General features: G+C 44.2%; 2 protein-coding genes across 2 annotated transcripts in view; both read right to left on the reverse strand.

The window, feature by feature from the left end:
- Positions 1–22729, reverse strand: part of VAT1L (vesicle amine transport 1 like) — a 195228-nt gene that overhangs the window by 88786 nt on the left and 83713 nt on the right. The window contains exons 5-7 of the mRNA XM_032156367.2: positions 19609–19712; positions 16562–16617; positions 10982–11176 (exon numbers count right to left, since the gene is read on the reverse strand). Of these exons, the coding sequence (XP_032012258.1) occupies positions 10982–11176; positions 16562–16617; positions 19609–19712 (355 nt within the window). The remainder of the gene's footprint in view (positions 1–10981; positions 11177–16561; positions 16618–19608; positions 19713–22729) is intronic.
- Positions 1178–7097, reverse strand: LOC116470792 (peptidyl-prolyl cis-trans isomerase A-like). Its single transcript, XM_032755838.2, has 3 exons — positions 7011–7097; positions 6136–6250; positions 1178–3236 (listed from the first exon to the last, which is right to left on the reverse strand). The coding sequence occupies exons 1-3, from the start codon at positions 7095–7097 to the stop codon at positions 2812–2814; spliced, it is 627 nt and encodes a 208-aa protein (XP_032611729.2). The 3' UTR covers positions 1178–2811.

The following is a 22729-nucleotide window of genomic DNA, read 5'->3' on the forward strand; positions in this document are numbered from 1 at the left end:
TTAGTGGTATGTATTAGTTTCCAGTTGTTGCTACAATAAATTACCTCAAATTTAGGTAAAACTACAAAAATTTATTCTCTTACAGTTCTGCAAATCAGAAGCCTGAAATTGTCTCTTTAAGGCTAACGTCAAGCCAGCAGGGCTGGCTCCTTAATTTCTGTGCCTTTTCTGGCTTCTGCAGGCTCTTCCCATTCCCAGTATCACATCACCCTTCTTCCTCTGCTTCTGTCATGGCATCTGCTCCTCTGACTCCAACCCTCCTGCCTCTCTCTTACACAGGCCCTTGTGATTGTATTGGGTCCATCTGCATGATCCAGGGTAGTCTCCTTGTCTCAGAATCTTTCATTTAGTCACACCTGCAAGGTCCCTTTTGCCATATGAGGCAACATGTTCAAATATTCTAGGGATTAGGATGTGGACATCTTTAGGGGGCCATTATTCAGCCTGTCACAGATGTATACACCGAGGCAGAGCTGTGCCTTAATTTCTTTGGTCTGTTGGGCAGCTCAGAGCAGAGCTGGGTGCAAGGGCGTGGCAGGGCCTGGGGGCGTGATGGTGCTGGTAAGTTTGAGCTGCCGAAAACACATGAGACTACGGCCAGCTGGGAGAATGTACGTGGAAATCGGAAATGTGTGTGTGTGGGCAAGTGGCTGGGGTGATTATGTTGAACTGAAAAATTTACAATTCCACTTAAGGGAAAGAAGTCATGCAGGAAGGAAAAAATGAAGGGTAGGGACCTACAGCAAACACAGCAGTTGCTTCTGGAGCCCCATTTTGCTCATCTGAAAACTGGGAGAACGGACCAGTTGGGATGGTTTTCTGAGGTCACACAGCTAGGATATTAATAAGGATTGAGGCCAGGGATCCAGAGATTCTAAGGCTGTGCGTCTTCCCATCTCCCAAGTTCCCCTGATCTCAGCATTAAACAACCCTTCAATCTCTGCCTTTCTCATGTGTGATGTATGTGTATACTAGCATATCTATCTTAGCATGTATATGATATCTCTATATTGGCTTTATATATAATTCATATGCCATACAATTCACCTACTTAAAATGTATGATTCCCCCCCTTTTTTTTTTTTAGCATATTCAGAGTTGTGAAATTATCACTACCATTAATTTTAGAACATTTTTATCTCTCCAAAAAGAAATGCCATGCCCATCAGCAGTTCCTCTCCATTGTCTCCAAGTCCCCCAGACCTAGGCAACCACGAGTTGGCTTTCTAAATAGCCCTCCTGTGACCTCTGTTCCTCCTGGCTGGCTTCCGGGCATTTGTCCTGTTCAGTGCCAGATGGGAGGCTTATGCCGGCTGTTGGCCTGTCCTGCCTGCACCTTCCCTCCGCGAACCTCTGCATTTAGACTTCTGCCCCCATCTTTCTACTGACACTGCTTTCTGAAAGGTCAACAATGAGCCTGGGCCAAACCCAAAGGCTGTTTCTCTATGGACTTCCTGGCTTGTCAGCAGCAGCTAATGACCTGTCAGGTGGCTGTGGTGGTTCCTTTACTGCTGCCTTTCTGTGGATGCCCTAAGGACGAAGGATTCACAGACAGGCAGGAATAAAGCGGGGGTGGTAGGGTTCTGGTCTTTCCCACCATAGTGGAGACGCTAATGTCCATAGCATGGACTCGAGAGCCAAACTGCCTAGGTCTCAAAGCTGGTTTTGCCATGCATTGGCCGTGTTACTTGGGCAACTTATTCCTCTGTGTACGCCTTCGTTCCCTCATTTGTATCATAATGCGAGTAACAGTTATCACCACTGGGGGTAATCATGAGGATTTAACGAGTTAATACATGCAAGGTACTTGGCACATATAAACATACTATGCTAAGCACTTCCTAGTAGAATTATTTTGCCCATTCTTTTGTTCAATGAGTTTATTCATTATTCCTTTCCAAAAACTTCTATGCATCAGACTTTCCTGGGGTTCAAATTTCCATCAAATTCAATGGTAAACAGGGACTATGGGAAAGCATAATCTCTCTAGAGCCTCATTTTTGCGATCTGTAAGATGGGGATAATAATACCTGCATACTATTGCGATGTTGGGAAGTTTAGATCAGTTAATACATAAAGCACTTAGAACAATGCCTAGTACTTAGTGAATCCTCTAGAAATGTTGTACTGTCGTAGCAGTAGTAGTAATAGTAGTAGCAGTCGTAGTAGTAATTATCCAGTCTTCTCTCACCTGAATGTGGTTGAGGGTTTGACTTGTCTGTGGACAGCTCCACCTGCATGTCCTACTATGACTTTAAACCAAACTCACATCTAAGCTCATCAACTTTTTCACACCAGTGTCTGTCCCTGCTAACTAAAATGCCATTGCTGGCTTCCCTGTTCCTGACCTCCCAGCTTAAAATACCCTTGGTCATTTCTGACTCTTGCTTCCCCTTTGTCCTTTATTTCTGATTTCCTTTCTGTCAATGGCTGAGATGGGTTTATTCTCTCCCATCCCACACCCCCACTTTGGTTGGTGGCTTACCTATATTCATGCCCCCAAAATTGCCATGGCCTCCCAGCCAGACCAGCTGCCATCAGTTCACCCTCCAAACCACTGTGTACATGACACAACACACAGAGCCTGATTTTGGGAGAGGCTTTTTTTTGTTGTTATTTAGTTTTTATTTCATAATCATAAACTTCACTCTGCAATCCAGCCAGGCATGGAAGGGAACAAGGAAAACTTGGAACCCAAAGGGAACTGCAGCGACAGCACAAAGATGATAGGATACTGCGAGCAAATGGGATGGAGGGTACTCTCCTGAGCTACAGATAGAATGGTCTGGAGGTTAAGATAAGTCAAACTTATTAGACTTGTCCACAGTCAGCAATGGTGACCTTCTTGCTGGTCTTGCCATTCCTGGACCCAAAGCACTCCATGGCCTCCACGATATTCATGCCTTCTTTCACCTTGTCAAAGACCACATGCTTGCCATCCAACCACTCAGTCTTGGCAGTGCAGATGAAAAACTGGAAACAATTTGTGTTGGGTCCAGCATTTGCCATGGAAAAGATGCCAGGACCTATATGCTTTAGGATGAAGTTCTCATCATCTAATTTCTCTCCATAGATGGAGTTGCCACCAGTGCCATTATGGTGTGTGAAGTCACCACCTTGACACATAAACCCTGGAATAACTCTGTGAAAGCATGAACCCTCACAACCAAATCCTTTCTCTCCAGTGCTTTGAGCACGAAATTTTTCTGCTATCTTTGGAAACTTGTCTGCAAAAGCTCAAAGGAGACATGGCCCGAGGGCTCACCATCAACCGCACTGTCAACCCCGATATAGTGGGATTGACCATGGTGCAGCAGCAGTGTCTGCAAAGCCAGTAGACACTTTTAAATCCTCACCCCACACTGTGCTCCGTGCCTCAGAAGGAGCTCCTAAATCTTTAAATAGGGTCCATGCCAGCTAGCTGAAATCTGCCATAGTTAAGTTGGACTTTCCACAATTTCTCCTTGAGTCTTCGCCTCCTAGTTTAGGGTGCGGTATCTGTTTTGGATGCTTGGCATCATTGATACTCTCTGTCCCCTTCCCAGTCTGGTGCTAGAGTTGAAGTTTCTTCAGAACTGATAATCACATCACTGCACAGCCTTGACTCAGGCCATGCCACCCTCTCTGTTCTTGGTGTCCCACATTAATCTTTTTTCTTTGAGACAGAGTCTCGTTCTGTCACCCAGGCTGGATTGCGGTGGCACGATCTCAGCTCACTGCAACCTCTGTCTCCTGGGTTCAAGAGATTCTCCTGCCTCAGCCTCCTGAGTAGCTGGGACTACAGGTACGTGCCACCATGCCGGGCTAATTTTTTGTATTCTTAGTAGTAACAGGGTTTCACTGTGATAGCCAGGGTGGTCTCGATCTCCTGACCTCGTGATCCACCCACCTCGCCCTCCCAAAGTGCTGGGACTATAGGCGTGAGCCACTGCGCCCAGCCTAATCTTTTTTTCAAGTTACCCTATTGTCCTGGGACAGATAAACGTCCTTATCAAGCTCAGCATCACATTTTCTTCCTTCATTTATTCTTTCGGGCCAGTCTATCTCTGTACAGGTTTAGTGACAGCTTAGAATGAAAAACACAAATCTAATTAAACCATAGTCATTAACATGGAGGTAAAAATGCAGAAGACTCAGCGAGACTGAGGACGCTTACATCCAATAAATGACTGCATTTGGGCAGCAACCTTCACTACAGCCAAAGTGAGGAAGACAAAGCTTTTCCTACCTCCCCAGAACAGGATGATACCATCTCATAGACCAGTTTCAATAGAACTTTCTGCAACGATGGAACAGTTCTCCTATAGCTGTGCTGCCCTGAGCACTTGAAATGTGCATAGGTAAAATTAGGAACTGAATTTTTTTTTTTTTTTTTTTTTAGGCGGAGTCTTGCTCTGTCTCCCAGGCTGCAGCGCAGTGGCGCATCTCGGCTCACTGCAAGCTCCGCCTCCTGGTTTCATGCCATTCTCCTGCCTCTCAGCCTCCCGAGTAGCTGGGACTACAGGCGCCTGCCATCACGCCCGGCTAATGTTTTGTATTTTTAGTAGAGATGGGGTTTCACCATGTTAGCCAGGATGGTCTCGATCTCCTGACCTCATGATCCGCCCGCCTCGGCCTCCCAAAGTGCTGGGATTACAGGCATGAGCCACCGCGGGTGGCCGAGGAACTGAATTTTTAATTTGACCTAATTTAAATTAGCTTAAATTTAAATAGCCGTATGTGACCAGTCGTACCGTACTGGAGAGTGTAGCCATAGACTTTTATATAAATCATGTAAAATAGTGAAGATAATGTCTTTTTTTTTTTTTTTTTTTTTTTGACAGGGTCTTCCTCTGTCACCCCGGCTGGAGTGCAGTGGTACAATCTCAGCTCACTGCAGCCTCTGCCCCCCAGACTTAAGTCATCCTCCCACCTCAGCCTCCTGAGTACCTGGGACCACAGGTGTGTGCCACCACGCCTGGCTAATATTTTGTAGTTTTAGTAGAGATGGGGTATCACCATGTTGCTGAGGCTGGTCTCCAACTCCTGGGCTCAAGCAATCTTCCCACCTTGGCCTCCCAAAGTGCTGGGATAACAGGTGTGAGCTACCACACCTGGCCCAGATCAAGTCTTCAATAGAACATTTAAAGAATTGTTGAGATCTCTGTGCAGCCCTCTGGGTACTATGAAGTGGCAGATGGGGGAAGGCAATTTTAATCAGAGACCACAGCTGTATCTAAGTGCGAATCTTTACAGTGATCATAGTTGGGGCCAGGGTGGGCCTCAGGGAGAGGAGAAGGTGAAATGGTGTCATGCTTCTTAGGCCCCATACTCTCCAACAGCAATCCCCCTACCCAGGATGTAAGCTCAAACTCCTCTGCCTGGCAGCAAAGGGGACCATGATTTGACTCGATTGAGCAAACAAATCTTACTTCTCCTCCGCAGCCAGCAACCTGTGCTTTGTTTAGCCCAGACTTTTCTCTCTACCCCACCCACTCCATACTCACCCCCACTTCTGTGATGTTGTTCACATTGTCCCTCCTGCTTGTAATATCTATTTTTGGTAACTCCAGTATTATCCAAATCATTCCTATCCTTTCCTATCGTTCCCATACCAAGCAAGCCCCACCTCATCTGTAAAATCCATCTCTCAACATTCTCTCTCTCTCTCTCTTTTTTTTTTTTTTTGTGAAATGGAGTCTAGCTCTCTTGCCAAGGCTAGAGTGCAGTGGCACGATCTTGGCACACTGCAACCTCCACCTCCTGGGTTCAAGTGATTCTCCTGCCTCAGCCTCCCAAGTAGCTGGGACTACAGGCGTTGCCACCATGCCCGGCTAATTTTTTTTGTATTTTTAGTGGAGATGGGGTTTCACCCTGGTTGGCCAGGCTGGTCTCAAATTCCCAATCTCGAGTGAACCGCTTTCCTCACCCTCCCAAAGTGCTGCGGCTATAGGTGTAAGCCACTGCGCCTGGCTAACATTCACTCTTAACATTGTTCTCTCTTGTTTTCACATCCAATTGCAGTTGAAATTAATACTCTGTGATTGCATACTAAGTTATTGTCTAATTGTTTTATAGATTTTATTTTTGTCTCAGACATTAAATTATAAACTCAAGGGCAGGAAACACATTGTCTATGACTTCTGTAGATTTTACATTCTAAAATAGGATTGTCATATAGCACATAGTACGTGCTCAGCAATGTTACTGCTGCTTGGTTGACAAATGCAAGTATTAACATGTCGTCTATGACTTCTGTAGACTCGATATCCTAAAAGAGGATTAGCACACAGCACACAGTAGGCTCTGAACACTGTTGCTGCTGCTTGGTTGAAAAATGCTAGTATTTTTTATTTCTTTTCCATCTCTAAACTGTTTGGTGAGATTTACTTTCTTTCAACTTAATGTACAGCTGCACATTTAGTATCTGGAAGCAAACCCGAGGCTGCAGTAGACCCACTCTGCTTTGTGAATTAAATTTACCAGAAAGTCAAAGACAGATGGCTAAGAGGAAACGTTAATCATCTCTGATATTATTAAATCTTCTAGTTGGAGGCTCAGAGAGCCCAAGAAAATTTTCTTTGAATCCCTATGGGCTTTATATTCCATAGATGAAGTTATAGAGCTGGCTTGAGAAGCAGTTTTGTGCCATCATTTACCAAACGGGAGGGGAAAACTCATTACAGTCCTTCAGAGGTTTGCAAGTAATAAGCATGTTATACTCTCCTCAAGCCCAGAAGAGCTGCGTGGGCTTGATAAATAGCCACGTTTGGTCTGACTGCAGCTCCAAACAGATGTCTGTAAATATTGCAGAAAGCCGGCAGAAAGTTGGTGGGTGTTCTTGATGAGTGGCTGTGGGTGCCGTTGTTGGCAAACAGGCTACAGCTGTCTCTCTCCTTTCTATGGAGGACTATCTTGCTACAGGAAACTAGAATTCCTGTATCTTGCTGGTGACTGTCTTTGCCATCATGGCTTCTTTTAAAAGCAGTGGTTCTCAAGTAGGAGTGGTTTTGCCCCTACCCTTGTCCCACCGAGGAGACATTTGACAATGTCTGGGGACCTTTTCTATTGCCACCGCTGGCGGTACGGGAGTAGAGGCCAGAGACGCTGCTCACCATTCTACAGTGCGCAGGGCATTCCCTCCCTACCCAGCAAAAAAATTATTCTGCCCAAAATCTCAATCACGCCCAGGCTGAGAAACCCTGTCTTTTATTTATGTATTTACTTATTTTTAGAAACCTTGTCTTAACATAATCTTTTAAAATTATAGCTTGTTCATTCATTCATTCATCTATTCATTAATTCACTCAATCAACACATCTTTATTGTTAAACATAGAAAATGTCCAACTAGTCCTCTTTCTCTGTATTGGTGGATTGTTCCATTCACACAGTAAGTATGTATTGAGCACCTATTCCATGCCAGGCACTGGGGTCTGGAACAATATAGTCCAGGTCTTCCCTCATGTAGGGTTTAAATTCTAGTGGAAGGGAGGCAAGAGTCTAAACAAGTTGACAGATAAAAGAACGGGATCATTTCAAATGGCAGTAAATACAATGGAGAGTATCAAATGGGTTAAAGGGAGAGAGAATGGTCTGGCCTGCAGTGGCTGTGCAAGGTGCTACTTTCAAGAGTGGTGCTGGGGAAGGCTTCTCTGTACAGGTCTTACTGAGGCTGAGACCTGAAGGAAGCAGACTGTCAAAAATTGGGAAGAGGAGTGTTCAAAATAGAAGGAGCAACACGTTCAAAGGCTCAAGATAGGGAAGGCCTGGGTGGGCTCAAGACCAGAAACATGAATGCTGCTGAAGCTCGGGTGGAGGAGGTGAGGTTGAAGGAGGAGGAAGTAAGGGTAATGGATGGGCAGGAGTCAGACAGTGCAGGGCCTTACAGACCTCATCGAGGAATTTAGACTGCATTTCAGGTATAGCAGGTGGCTGTGGGAGGATTTTAAGCAAAATTGGGCATGATCTGGTTTAGGTATTTCTTGAGTCCACCCAGCTTGGACGACAGTGCTAAGAATAAAGATGGAAGAAGTATGTTCAAGGTAAAGTCCCAGACTTGCCTGCATATGATCCATCACTCAGTCAAGCAAGCTGCCAGCCTTGGCTTTCTCATCTCTTGTTAGTGCTGGTCCTGAGTACCTTTGCTCTGTATCTTTAGTGGACTCGGTCTTTGAGCCAGTGCTGACAACCCCAGCACGCATGGAGCACCATTTCCCCCAGCACTGAGGGCTGGAGATGAGTCTTGCTGCCTCACGTGCACCATCTGTGCCTGGTCAGACCCTCCTTATAGCTAACTGAGCTTCCCCACTGGGAGGCTTCCTGGTCTGTAGTTAGCATGCTTTTCCTATTCCTTAGCTGGATTGAGATCTTCCTTGCGTATCAGACTTCTGTAGTTGCCTAGTTGCCCAGGATCCTGCCTGGCAATTTCAGCTTCTGTCCTGATGGATAACACCCTTGGGACCAGGATGTGGCACCTCCGGACTCTGAACCTATAGCAGCCGCCATGCTGCTTAGAGTAAAACCCAAATTTCCATCCAGTCCTTGCTAACCTTCTCAGAGTCTCCTTGTACCATTCCCTCCTTGGCTCATAATAATCCCCCTTTGGGATTTACCAAAATCTGGTGTTCCTCACCCCTTTGTTTTTAGGGATCTCCTTGTGTTGAATTCTCTCCCTTTAGTTTCTTGTCTCTTTCATGTTCCAGCTCAGATGATACCTATTCAGGGAAACCTTCCCTCTTCAAAGTTTCTCTACAGCATGCATTCTCAATAAGCATGATATCACCCCAGTGGGATGAACATTGGCTCTTGGAAGATAAAATAAAGTTACTCTTTTAACATATAAAATACAGATATACATACAGGATGTAAACGCACATGTATGTGTACATACACACACCTATATGGTAGTAAAACTTCATGAGTTTATTAGGCAAAATAGTACCTAAAAAGTCTCTTTAGAGGAGCAACAATGAAAAACAAGTTAAACAACATTGCTCTGTGGAAACTAAGTCTCCCCCCTCCACTCACCAACATATATGCAAATTTATCTCTATCCAAGAACTTATCATGACAGGCAACTACCTTGCTTATTATTGTTTATTTCAGTATTTTCTATCTCCTCCTACTCCTCTGAATGAAAACTCCATGAAGTCTTGGGATCTTGGCTATTTGTTCATCATTGTATCTCCAGCATTTGCCCAGTACTGGGCACATAGTAGTTGTTCAATAAATGTTTGGTGATTCAATTACCATTGTAACCAAGGGGTGATTTCAAATACTAGAACAAGAACCCACTGGGCCAAGTGGACTCCTCTTGGATTTCATTTCTCACTTAAATGCTACTAGATTTGTTGGGTCCTTTTGGGCACTGAGTTCAAGTGTGAGTCACCTTCTCTGGCCCATGGACAAATTTATCTCTTAGCTTTTTTCTTGATGATTCCCTGTTCTCTCTCCTTCCTGACCACTGAGAACCCAGTAACCAGGTAGCTCAGACCTTTCCCTGTTCCAGTGAGATATGATAGTGAATACCATATGGGTGTCTGACTCACTGAATTAAAAGCATTTAAAGAAAATTATAGCAATAGGCTAGCTGTATTGGCAATTACACAGCAGAAGGCATGCACAATTATCTGATATGATTTAGCACTAAATTGAATCACGGCGAGCATCTGCAATAGAAAAAAGACTGGAAGGAAGCAAACCGAAATGTTAACAATGTTATCCTTCTCTGGAATGTGGACTTGCAGTTTATTTTCTCCTTATGTTTTTGGTTAATTTATGAATTTCTGTAGTGAGTATTTATTTTGTCGTAAGAAACAAGGTTTTTGGTGGCTAAAGGTTTTAAGCCCATCCGTGACACTGCAGTATTAGAGAGAAATATAGGCACATTCCTGCTCCATTGGTCTAGGACCAGTTGTATTTGAATATACAGTGACCCCCAAAGAGCCTTTCTAGTGGTATTTCTGTGCTTAGAGAAGCCATTGCATTTGGGCCTTTGTAATCGTTCAGGCAAAGAGACACAGCCTTCTTGCCAGAAGCACACCCACTAGAACTTTCGTACTTGTTATTTTTTTAAAAAGTATTTGTGACTTGCAAAAGTATGACAAAGTACTTGTACCATACGGCACTTCCCTCATGCAAAATGCAAAACAATAAAAAAAAAAAACATTCCCACATATTTTAAAATATTTTTCAGGGGCGTCATGGCTCCCTGCAGCCAAGGTTAAAAAATCTTGACTTAGGTTTCTTAGTGAAACGCCTCTTAAAATCCAGGCCACATCTCTTCATTTCTTCTACAAGTAGCTGCCATTAAGTGACTTCCCAAATGCCCAAACCTTCCCCTTACTTGAAGGGTTTTCTAGACCCTGCCTTCTCCTAGCAAAGGCCATGTGAACCAATATAACCAGTTCATGCTTCAGTATCCTTCAAGGCCCCATTAGGGGTTCTTAATGTTCTTGTGATCAAGGAATGCTTCCAAATACTATAACTTTTGGAAGATCAAGTAACAAAAAGACTCAATCCAACATTAGACCCAACAATTCAGCAGTAATTCCAAAGTCCATCATGATAGCTAATGTCTCATTGGGGCTCAAGGCATCCAGCTGAGCACACAAATCATTTTAGCTCAGAGCCGCTGTCTGCTCTGACACTGATCTCTTATATAATCACAAGGTGACAGTACGTATGATGCCTCAACAATATACACACGCTCTTGTAAGCACACCGAATTGTAGACATCGATCAAAATTTGGTGGCCTTACCTGGGAAGGGTTCACAGCACAAATGGTGTGATGAGGCATGTGGTTTGCAAATCATCAAAGAGCTTAAAGTATTTCTTATATTCAAAGTACTATTCTATGGTATAGGTGACTTTTAGGACCCTCATTTAACACAAACCCATCTGGGAAAAAAATCATTTAGTAGAAGATTGTATTTGGCTGCCCAAACCTTCCTGAGTTAAAAAGAGGAGTTTATCTGCAGAGGAAAAGCACCATTCTTACCTCTTCCAGAGCCCACAAGGAGTCCACCACAGGCTTGATCTTCTTCTGGTTGTAGAGGCCTATGAGTTTTTCCACCACTCCCCGAATGAGGCCTGCCCGGCCTTGTTTGAAGAGCAGATTTAAAAGGGAAAACCCCGCGATGACTTTGTTCTCCTCATACAGCTTGATGGGGTTCACCTTCTCCACCTGCCACCACTGCAAAGAGAGGCGGTGTCGGGTTATAGGAACTCAATACCCGGGTTAAGGCTACGTTTGCAGCATCGCTGATGTCGTCAGCTACTACAGGGGGAGCATGGGGCTGCAGCTCAGCAGATTCCAGCTGGCCAAGGGGTTGCTCTTGGTGGTGTATTTTTTTATTTTTTATTTTTATTTTTTGAGGTGGAGTCTCGCTCTGTAGCCCAGGCTGGAGTGCAGTGGCATGATCTCAGCTTACTGCAACCTCTGCCTCCCGGGTTCAAGCAATTCTCTGCCTCAGCCTCCCAAGTAGCTGGGATTACAGGCACCCACCACCATGCCCAGCTAATTTTTGTATTTTTAGTAGAGATGGGGTTTCACCACCTTGGCCAGGCTGGTTTTGAACTCCTGACCTCGTGATCCATCTGCCTTGGGCAGTGGTGTATTTTTTTAAAAGCATCTATTTTGCTAGGCACTGTTGCAAGTGCATGGGAAGCAATAGATAGTGATGCTTATGAGACGCTCAGGTTTAAGTGGGAGAGAGAGCCCAAAAGTAACTGCAAGGCCTCATGTAGTTGAAACATTAAGTACATGGTCAGGATCATCAGCTCCGGAGTTGAATCGTGGCTCTACGACGTTCTCTGTTATGAAGTGTAAAGCACTCGGCTCAGTGAATGGTGGTGGTGATGATGGGGTTGTTAAAGGAAGTAGGATGGCAGAGAAGTTTACATAATGTGGTGGGGGACATGATGGAGGTGGGCACTCTGACTGCAGAAGCAGCTTTCCTGGGGGAGTGGTTATGATAAGGCTAAATCTGGGGAGGTGGGTAGGGATCCACTGGATGAAGAAGAGGGAGGAGGGGTGATTTAGGAAGAAGGGACAGCATGAAGAAATGATGAGGGCAAATTGTTGGGACTGAATCAGTGGTTCTGAACTGGGGGTAGTTTTTTCCCCCAGAGGGCATTTGATAGTGTTTGGGGATTTTTGTTTGTTTGTGATGACTGAAGCGGGAGGCGGTGCTACTGGCATCTAGTGGGCGGAAGCCAGGGATGCAGCTAAATATCCCACAGTGCTCAGGACAAAGAATACTCACAGCAAAGAATAATCCACAACAAAGAATTACCCAGCCCCAAATATCCATAGCACTAAAGCCGAGATGCCCTGAAGTAAAGTTCTGGGTGAAATACCTACAAACTATTCAATGTGGCCATCTCTTTTCCAGTCTGTCATCTCCTCCCTTCATAGCAAAATAAGTAAATAATCCACTAGAAACCTAGAGAAATGGGGATCCAACTGCTTTGTTGTGATTTAATTGCTTTTCCTTTGGTGCTGATTATAGGTTAGAAATCCAAACGTCCAGTTTCTGGGGTATTCTAGGAGATAAGATGTTCAATATCATTTCAATACAGGATGCAGAGAGGAATGTGATGGGCATTTAGAAACATTGATAGCATTTATGTTACCACCGAGCTCATTTGTATCCTCTTTCCAAAAAGAATTAAGGAGACTGACTAAAGTGGAAATATTTTATTTTTTTAAACTGGGAAGCTCGTGTCATTAGGAGAATAAGCATGGGAAAGACAGGTTGAAAACAATGATGAGGTTCATATACAAAATTATTTACAAAAGCACATTCAGAGAGGGCTGGGGGACCAAGAAGAGCCAGGCATTTGACCTTGGGTTTCTTGGCTTCCAGTTTTGACGGTCTTACCTGGCAAGGGATTGTGGCACAGATCGTGTGGTGAGGCATGTGGTTTGGAAACCACTAAATAACTTAAAGTATTCCTTACATCCAAAATTCTATTCTATGGGACAGTGATTTTTAGGACCCTCATTTAAAACAAACCAACTTGGGAAATACAGCAAATAGAGAAAAATAATAACTTGATTCACAGCGTATGTGCAATGCCTCAGTGAATGTTTGTGAAATGAATGCTTGCTGCAAATGAACAATTGCTGCACAGTTGCGGTTAAGAAGGTTATAGAGCTGAATGCCTAGTTTTGAATATCAGCTTTGTCACTTACTAGCTGTGTGACTTTAGGCAAATCTCTTAACTTCTCTGTGCTCAGTTTCCTCACTGTTCCTCATGGGGTGGTTATGAAGAGTAAATGTGTTAACGCATATAAAGTGCTTAGCACAGTGTCTGCCACGTACGAGGTGCTCTATAAACACACACCATTTTTGTTATCTTAATTTGAACAGGGTGTTTTTGATTTCGTCAATCAGAGCTCCAAATTCAGAGTCCGATTGCTCTGTAAATGTTAACGTCCTCTATTAGCATCATCGTTGTTATGGTGTGAAAGAAAATGGCATGTTTGACAAATAGTGAGGCACAAACTCTGCAGTGATTGTAAGATGCAACATCATTAAGATAACTGAGTGGGAAATTCCTGTATAATTCCGCTCGACCTTTAATTTCTAAGCCTCTCTTGAATACATTGAAAAATTTTTTTTCTAGAACTTTTCAGAGCAAAGTTCCACCTCTTCGTAGGCCCTCTCTTCAGTTTTCTTCCAAATGACCCTCAGTGTTTGAGCAGGCCTCTGAAAGAAAACATCCTCATTCTTGACCTCCAGGTACAAAGCGTTCTGGTAATAAGAACCCCTGCTTTGGGTAGAGGAATCTCCATCTCCATCCTGGCTGTGCATTTATGAATGCCTTCATTAAGCATGGGCACGCTGCAATTATTTCATTAACACTGTGTGTTGGGATTGTGCATTTAGGGGAGAAAGGAAAAACACTTCTTACAATTGTATGTAATTTGGGACCAGTGTGGTTACCCACAGCAGTCTGTCAACATCATGTTAATTACAGCCACAGCAACACAGCAGCTGTGCTTGGCACAAAGCCTGTCTTCAGGGGACACACTCCAGGCAGCATCCTTCATTACACTCCATTCTTGCTCCTCCTGTAGGCTCTGTAGTCAGGATGATCCTTGACCCATATTTTAAAGCCCAAATGCAAAGAGAGGACCTTTGATTCGAATCTCGCAAGTGCAGGAGTATTATCCATTCCAGAACGTTTGGGGCTGAAGTTTCTGGCAGCTGATGTTGGCACTTTGAGGGCATATGAATACCCCATAGTGCCATACTTAGAATGAATTCCAAACTCCTTACCATACTTTTCCCTGACCACTTTGTTTTAATTGCCTCCACCCACTCTGCTATTTTCTATTTTAGCACTCGATTTTTATCTCTTTCAGAGATTTAATAGCCATTTATAATCATGTTATTAATACATCTTGCTTATTTTGGGTTTGTCTCCCTCGTTAACATATAAGAACCAAAAAGGCCCAAAGTACACCTATCTTATGTACGGTGATAGCCCGGTGCTTGGCACAATACCACAAACAGCAGGTGCTCAGAAAATGCTTGTCAAGTGAGTGGATCAATTGATGCTGCACTGGTACATAGAAGTCCAAAAGTAGAGGAGGCAAAAATAAACCCTTGTGAAAAGCAGCAATCCCCTGTTGGGGAGGGGTAAACATAAAAGTTCCTACTATTTGACCCAGCAGTCTCATTACTGGGTATATATCCAAAAGAAAGTAAATCGTTCTATCAAAAGGACACATGCACTCATATGTTCATTGCTATTCTATTCACAATAGAAAACACATGGAATCAACCTGGGGTGCCCATCAATGGTGGACTGAATAAATAAAATGTGAGACATATACACCCTGGAATACTATGCAGTCATAAAAAAGAATGGAATCGTCCTTTGCAGCAACATGGATGCAGCTGGAGCTCATTTTCCTAATCAAATTAATGCAGAAACATAAAAACAAATACTGCATGTTCTCTCATAAGTGGGAGCTGGGTACTCATGGACTTTAATATGGGAACAGTTAACACTGCAGACCACTGAAGGGGACTGGGAGGGGGACAGGGGTTGAAAAACTAACTGTTGGGTACTGTGCTCACTATCTGAATGAGAGGATCATTTGTACCTCCAACTTCAGCATCATACAATATACCCGGGCAAAAAACCTGCACAGGTACCTCCTGAATCTAAACAGTTGAAGTTACAAAAACAAAAAAACAAAAAAAAACACCCTGGAATGTGCAAAGAAAAAAAAAGCAATATAGGCTGGTGCTGGGGTACTGGTGGTTCATTTCAAAGAAGAGAAGGAATTTGGGCTGGGGAAGGGGTGTTGAAATGATATTTTAAAAACTAAGTTTGGCCGGGTGCGATGGCTCACGCCTATAATCCCAGCACTTTGAGAGGCTGAGGCAAGCGGATTGCTTGAGCCCAGGAATTCGAAACCAGCCTGGGTAACAGGGTGAAACCTTGTCTCTACCAAAATGAATACACAAATTAGCCGGGTATAATGGCACACACCTGTAATCCCAGCTACTTGGGAGGCTGAAGCAGGAGGGTTGCTAGAGCCCAGGAGGCGGAAGTTGCAGTGAGCCGAGATCACGCCACCGCGCTCAAACCTGGGTGACAGAGCTAGACGCTGTCTCAAAAAAGTTCAAGCCCACATCAGTATATTTCTAGCAAGTATAGCTTGAGATAGGAAGATAGATCAGAGTCATTTTGTAGTGAGGTGAATGCCCAGGGATGTTGTTTCGTAATGGCTGACAAACTAACCACCATATTTAAAGCATGATCACCCAAGAGAGTGGTTCATGAGCTTGCCCGAGTCTACAAGTCACCTCAGGATCTTGTTAAGGTCATAGGGTCCTCATTTCTATCTCCAAGAGGATGGGGACACAGAGAAATCTCAAGTACCCCCAGAGACCTGGTCAGAAAGTAGCAAAGTGAAAGGCTGGCCACTCTGTGGAGCAAAGAAAATGCGCTAATGCTAAGTTCATTTTTGACCAATGATTAAAGACACCAACACTTAAGCAATTTTGACTGAAATAAAGCTGTAGCTTTCTTGAGTTTCTCTGACACTCCCACCTCTCTGTTTCATTTCGACAAAAGTAGTCTAAATTCTGGTCCTGTCCATTTGCAGGTAACAGGGCAGGAGCGCAGGTTTTATCGGAAATGAATGATGAAAATGAAAGACAAGATTAAGTGAATGCCTTATGATAGAAGAGCTCACAGCTGGGTGTGGTGGCTAACGCCTGTAATCCCAGCACTTTGGGAGGCTGACGTGGGCAGATCACGAGGTGAGACTGAGACCATCCTGGCCAACATGGTGAAACCCCATCTCTACTACAAATACAAAAATTAGCTGGGTGTGGTGGTGCATGCTTGTAATCCCAGCTACTAGGGAGGCTGAGGCAGGAGAATCGCTTGAACCAGGGAGTCAGAGGTTGCCATGAGCCGAGATCATGCCATTGCACTCCAGCCTGGCGACAGAACGAGACTGCGTCTCAAAACAAACAAACAAAAACAAAGCTCACAACATGCGAATCAACATGCCACCACAGTACATCAGATGTGCCTGGATACTTACTGATTTTGCAAAGCTGAAGAAGCTCTTGGTCTCTCCAGTTACCATGTTGGATGAGCCTGAAATGAAAGATTCCCACATTAAGCAATTGCTAATGAAAATTGACGTCTCTTGTTATGCATGAAAAAAATGGCAATTGTTTGGTCCGGAACTGGAAAAATCTTGAAAACAAATTTAATTAAGCCTTGGCAAAGTGAGGGGAATGAGAATGAGGCATCAAGTTGACTATTTTAGCTGAGTGTCCCTGATCAAAGAGAAAGTGACATTTCTCATGGTGACCGTCTCATTACTTTGAAAAATTGGGCATGTAGCAGAAATATGACGTAGGCCAATGTTTGAATAAAATGATGAGTTGCTGAAATGTCTTTTTAGGTTTGTTCTTTGAGACTGAGAAGGGAACTCCTTAGTGAATCTACTTTGTGATTCTGAATTTGATTCCCCAGCAAGTGAGGGGCTTGGGGCTCTGACCTGGGCTGGGTACCTAACTGGTGGGAGAGGTGGAGCAGAGTTAGAATATGGATGGATTGGAAAAAATGGGTATAGAAGCTCACAGGTGAGAATGAAAAGAGGCCCAGGGACCAAAGAAATGGTGTGACCCATGTGTCAGCTCCAAAGAGGTCTGAGACAAGTGGTATGAGAAACTGAGTTTTGCCACTTGGACAAGCAGTATTCAGAGGGCATATGGGAGGTGGAGTTGGGAAAGATTCCCTAAGATTCTCATATGGAGAGAAAAGACCCTTTACAGGGTTTGGGGGCAGAGGAGGGGGCAGTGAGAGAGCTCTTAACAGTATGGTGAATATTCAAATACCATACAGGTACTTTTTCAACGACTTTCCTGCCTTGTCTCCAAAGATTTGAGAGTAAGTTCTTCTCAGAGAGGAGTTATTTAATAAAATAGTCATGTGTATTTTAAACTGTTTAGCCTGGGTAAACTAGTAGCCAGTTATTCAGTTGGTGCAAAAGTAATTGTGGTTTTTGTCATTACTTTTAATGCCAAAGACGGCAATTATCCTTGCACCAGCGTAATGGTGACCCATTGCTTCTGTTTTTATGGGGTGAGTACCACTGGGCATCCCAGTACCAGACTTTGATTAATTAGTGACCAAGTGATCAATGTAATGAATTAGATAATTGTGAACTACTCACATTGAATAATCAAGTTGAATTTCACCAAAATGACATCAAGAAACTGGGACAAAAATAGAATTATTGGTAAATGGTAAGTAAGGATGACTACATCGTCCATCTGCATTTGACTCACATGTTAGTCATATCCGATATCCTTGCAATGTGCAGGGGCTCTCATTGATAATAATAAACTACACGTCCACTTCAAAGGAAATACATGGCTATGATTGAAACTACCGGAACACTCCGGCAATGGGCTGTTTACCTGCCTCTGGTGAGTTCAGCCTTCTTTCTGTTACAATGGTCTGAAGATGACAAAAAGATGCTTGCATATTTATACCTCTCAAATATTTATTTTATAAGCTCTTCAGGAAATAGCAGGGAAATGAGTGTTTTTTTGAGTTAGCCAGAATTAAAACTCAGTTTTCTTTTTTTTTTTTTTTTTTTTTTAGACGGAGTCTCGCTCTTTCACCCAGGCCAGACTGCAGTGGCGCGATCTTGGCTCACTGCGAGCTCCGCCTCCCGGGTTCACGCCGTTCTCCTGCCTCAGCGTCCCGAGTAGGTGGGACTACAGGCGCCCGCCATCTCGCCCGGCTAATTTTTTGTATTTTTAGTAGAGACGGGGTTTCACCGTGTTAGCCAGGATGGTCTGGATCTCCTGACCTTGTGATCCGCCCGCCTCGGCCTCCCAAAGTGCTGGAATTACAGGCGTGAGCCACCGCGCCCAGGCTAAAACTCAGTTTTCTATTGCACCTCCAGGGGACAAAGGTACCAAGAATCTTAAACACTGGATAAACCCAATATTATTTTGCTTCAGAATATGCCATCTAGCTTCAAATACTCCTATTTTAGTTTGTGGAGACTAATGATTTTTTTTTTTTTTTTTGAGACGGGGTCTCACTCTGTCGCCCAGGTTGGAGTGCAGTGGCATGATCTCGGCTCACTGCAAGCTGTGCTTCCCGGGTTCACGCCATTCTCCTGCCTCAGCCTCCAGAGTAGCTGAGAGTACAGGCGCCCGCCACCACACCCGGCTAATTTTTTGTATTTTTAGTAGAGACGGGGTTTCACTGTGTTAGCCAGGATGATCTCCATCTCCTGACCTCGTGATCCATCCACCTCGGCCTCCCAAAGTGCTAGGATTACAGGCGTGAGCCACCGCACCCGGCCTGTGGAGACTAATGTTTACATTGTTTTGCATGCCTATGACAGAAAAGAAGAAAAAGAAGAGAAAGGAGGCCCTGGAGCGTCATTTTGCTGGAGAAAATCTTCTCCCAGTTGTTTTTCATACATCTCTTCCACTCTAAGAGCATAGAAGTGAATGTAGAAAGAGATGGAAACAGACGTGAGTTCCATCTATCCAGGGCTTCTGTCTTAGCATGGGACGCTCAGGAGGAGTTTAGGGGAAGAAGAACAGACATGAGTTCCATCTACCCAAGGCTTCTGTCTTGACTGGGATGCTTAGGAGTAGTTTAGAGGAAGAATAGTGTGTACTTCACAACTTCTTCTCAAATAGTGAAAATCCTCCCTTAAAACCTGCATATCCTAGCCACTCTTCCCCATACTACTGTTGGTCCTTCATGCCTTCTTTATTTCTGAACTTCCTTTGAAGTCATTCATATTTTCCACCTGTGCTGCCTTCTACGGGTGATGTCCCTTAATGGTTCTATTCATATCAGTGACCACATTGGCTTGGTCTTGCTTTATCCCATTTGACATAATAGGACATAGGACAGTAGGCACATGTTATTTTATAATTAAAAATAACTCACAGTAATAGAAACATTATAGGAAACATTAAAAAATGAAACACCCCCATCCCACTACCCCACCATATCAGCACAATTCAGTTTTCAGAGCCTTTGGAGGCACATATGCAGAGCTACCTATTGCAGACCACGTCCCTGCTCTTGTTTAGCACTCACCATATAGAATGTAGGTTCCCAAGGGTTTGAGAAGACTGAGACCTTTTCCAGTGTTGTCCCCACAGAGGCAGTCCAAAACGATGTCCACACCTTCAGCAGAGATTCTAAATGGTGAGAAGGCAAAGCAAAATTCTGTGACCTGTCAGGAGCCAGACGGTCAATCCCTTTCCTTTCCTGTGTCATATCATTTGACTCCAGAATAAGGAACCCTGACAACTCCAGGAGTAGAAATAAATAGGGCAGAAGCCCAGGAGGTGGATTTATCTTCCCGGATCCAGTGATAAAAATTTCACAAAACTGGAGGCAGCTAAGAGTCTGGCTGGTAGCTGGCACTGGGACTCAGCCTGGGTCGGAGGAATGAACTTGGGGTCAGTGGGTCTGAGTTTGTATCTAGCTCCCTTACTCAAATTCTGTAGCTTCAGCTTTCTCCTTTGTAAAGTGGAGCTAGTATGTTTCTTTGTGGTAAGAATGAAATGAGGTGACAAAAGGGGAGGCTCAGGCAACTCCTATGTGTAGAGCAAGGGTTAGTTGCCTGGCTCTGTTCAAGGTGCTGGAGATAGAGTGAACCAAACCAGTATGCTCCCTGTCTTCATGGGGCTGCTTCTCTAGCAGGGACTGGCCTTCCTCTCTCCTAACCTCCCTTTACAGTGAAAACATAAAGCACGTTAATCTAACTTGTAAGCTTCTCTTCCTCCAATGTCCAGGTCTTCCTCCAATGTCTAAGAGGAAGAGGGTTAAATAGAGATGAACTTCCTCCAGCAATGGGAGGTTGTGGAGTAGAAAGAAGCCACATTTGTACTGCATTAGACAAAGCATTTGTTGATCTCTTCTTCTATTCATTTATTTATACATTCATTGATTCACTCACTCATTAATGCATGTAAGCAACTTTTACTGGACTCCCACTGTTAGAAGATATGCAGGAGGGGGCTGTAGAACAACAGGAAGGCTCTGGAGATTGGGGGGAAGATATTCATGCTCACAGAGATCCCTATTCTGGCAGATCCCTGCTCTGTTCAGACAAGAATGGCATTCCTTGTGTTTGCAAGTTTGCAGGATTAACTTGTCTTAGCAAATACCTCAATTATTCTACCCCCAAGTTCACCCTAGCAAAATTTAGGCATTGCAGCATGTGTCAACAGCTGGGTCCTGTGTCCATAGTGTCATTAACTAGGAAACTGCATGTACATCTCTTGGGTGTAGAGACTAATTCAGCTTCCCTATGCAGCTGAGTCTTTATGTGACTATGCCCTTCAAAAGCCCTCATGTCATGTCCAAAATCCAGCCCACTACCAAGGCACATCCAAAATGATCAGCTTAGCTTCCTGCCTAATAGAGCTCTTATCTGCACAGGGGTGTCCTCTTAAGTCTCACCTGAAAGTTCAAAAGAAAGTAATTAGGACAGTGGATCTCAAACCTAAGTGTGCACTGTAGTAACCTGCAGGGTTTATTAAAACAAAGATTGCAGTCCTTCCCTTTTTTGATTCTGTAGGTCTGTGATGGGGATTTGCATTTCTAACGTTTCCAGGGGCTGCTGCCGCTGCTAATTCCAGCTCCACGCTCTGAGAATTACTGATCTAAGCCAGTTACTTAGGAGCCAAACTGGCATTTTTAAAAAATTAATTTGTTTATTAAATATTCAGCACTGGGCACTGCACTAGGCACTGGAGGATGTAGTGTATTGCTTTTTCCTCTTTTTGGAGCGTGTAAGAGGCAGATACTCACCAATAATTACACAAATAAGTGTTAAGTTGAAATGTGGTCTCATGCCACTAAGGGGCTCTAGAATTGTGTAAATGGAGAATTTTCCCAATGAGGGCTATCAGAGAGGCATCCCTGGGGAACAGAAGGAGTTAAGTAGGTAAAGAGTGAAAGGAATAGTGTCCTAGGCAGAGGGAACAGCATGTGCAAAGGCCCTGTGGTCGAGGAAGACTGGGAAGCAGCCAGTGTGGCTGGAGTATGAAAACTAAAGGGTGCTTGCTTCGAGGTTGGGCTGGAGAGGCAGGCGGGAGTTGGACCTCATGGACTCTTGGTTGGTGGGCTTCAGGTTGCTGGTCAGGTCTTCACCTTGCATTATGGGCTGGGTAATTGTGCTCCTGTCTCCCTCACCTCTGCCCGGGTCTGTTTTCTGCTCACTCTTGTGGGAGTGGGTCTTGGTCTGCTTTTACCAGCCAGCCGTCCTGAGCCATCAAGTCATCTCAGTGAACTGCATTTCTCCAAGACCTCTCCCCTTGCCTGTAGGATGCCCACCTGTGTTCAGAAGCAGCCTCACCAATATTAGGCCACGCATACCTCCTGCTATACCCCTGATGGGTCTGCCCCGCCTGGAATTTTCGTCCTCTGATGCCCCTCACATCTGCATTCTCTTGGCAGGCCACATTCTCTCCCACAAAGTGCCAGTCCTGTCTCCTTGTATTAGCCGCACCTTGACCTGTTGCTCTGTCTGCTGGACTTTGCTTCTGCAGAAAAGCAGGGCATGCCCATAGCCAACAGTGGCCTATAAACTCCTGTGCACTTCCCCATCTTCACCTCCCACCTACAGCTCAAGGCATTTGGCCTTTTGATTGTCCCTAGAACTTTCTGACCTCAGGGCCTTTGCATGTGCTGTCATCTCTGCCTGGAGAGCCTATCCCCTGCTCTCCTAAGAGCTGGCTCCTTCTCATCCTTCAGACCTCACTCACATAACGATCTTCCTAGAAGAGCTGTAACTAATCACTCCACCTAAAATGATCTCCATTTTAGTTTCTTTTATGCTTTAGTGTCTACACTGGAGATACTTTTTAGTACCTATCATAGGTTATAATTATTTATTTATTGACTTTCTCTTCCACCAAAATTTAAGCCCCTTGGAGCATGTTTGTGCTGCTTATAATATCTATGGCCCTTCTCTTCCTGCTGGATATAGTGTTGCTTCCCAAGAAATAGTGATTGACCAGAGGACTGCACAAGTGTTTCAATGAATGGGTAACTGAATGAATGAAAGATGATGAAGGAAACAGTTTACGAATGCTATTCTGTGTCTCTATATGTGTGCTTCCTCGGAAAGGAAACTCATATTTCAGAGCTCTCCTATATAACAGCTATTTCATAATTAACCCTCACAAAAAGCCTATGAGGCAGG

Source organism: Hylobates moloch, unplaced genomic scaffold (assembly GCF_009828535.3).
Source record: "Hylobates moloch isolate HMO894 unplaced genomic scaffold, HMol_V3 SCAFFOLD_6, whole genome shotgun sequence".
Lineage (NCBI taxonomy): Eukaryota > Metazoa > Chordata > Mammalia > Primates > Hylobatidae > Hylobates > Hylobates moloch.

Excerpts from the sequence above, each read along its gene's own strand:
- LOC116470792 (XM_032755838.2), bottom strand. The coding sequence starts at position 7,097 with ATGGTGAGCAGCGTCTCTGGCCTCTACTCCCGTACCGCCAGCGGTGGC. Across the intron at positions 6,251-7,010 it reads CATTGTCAAATGTCTCCTCG|GATATCGAGTCTACAGAAGT; the intron begins GTGGGACAAGGG and ends ATCCTCTTTTAG. Across the intron at positions 3,237-6,135 it reads TGACAATCCTATTTTAGAAT|CTTTTGCAGACAAGTTTCCA; the intron begins GTAAAATCTACA and ends GTCTCCTTTGAG.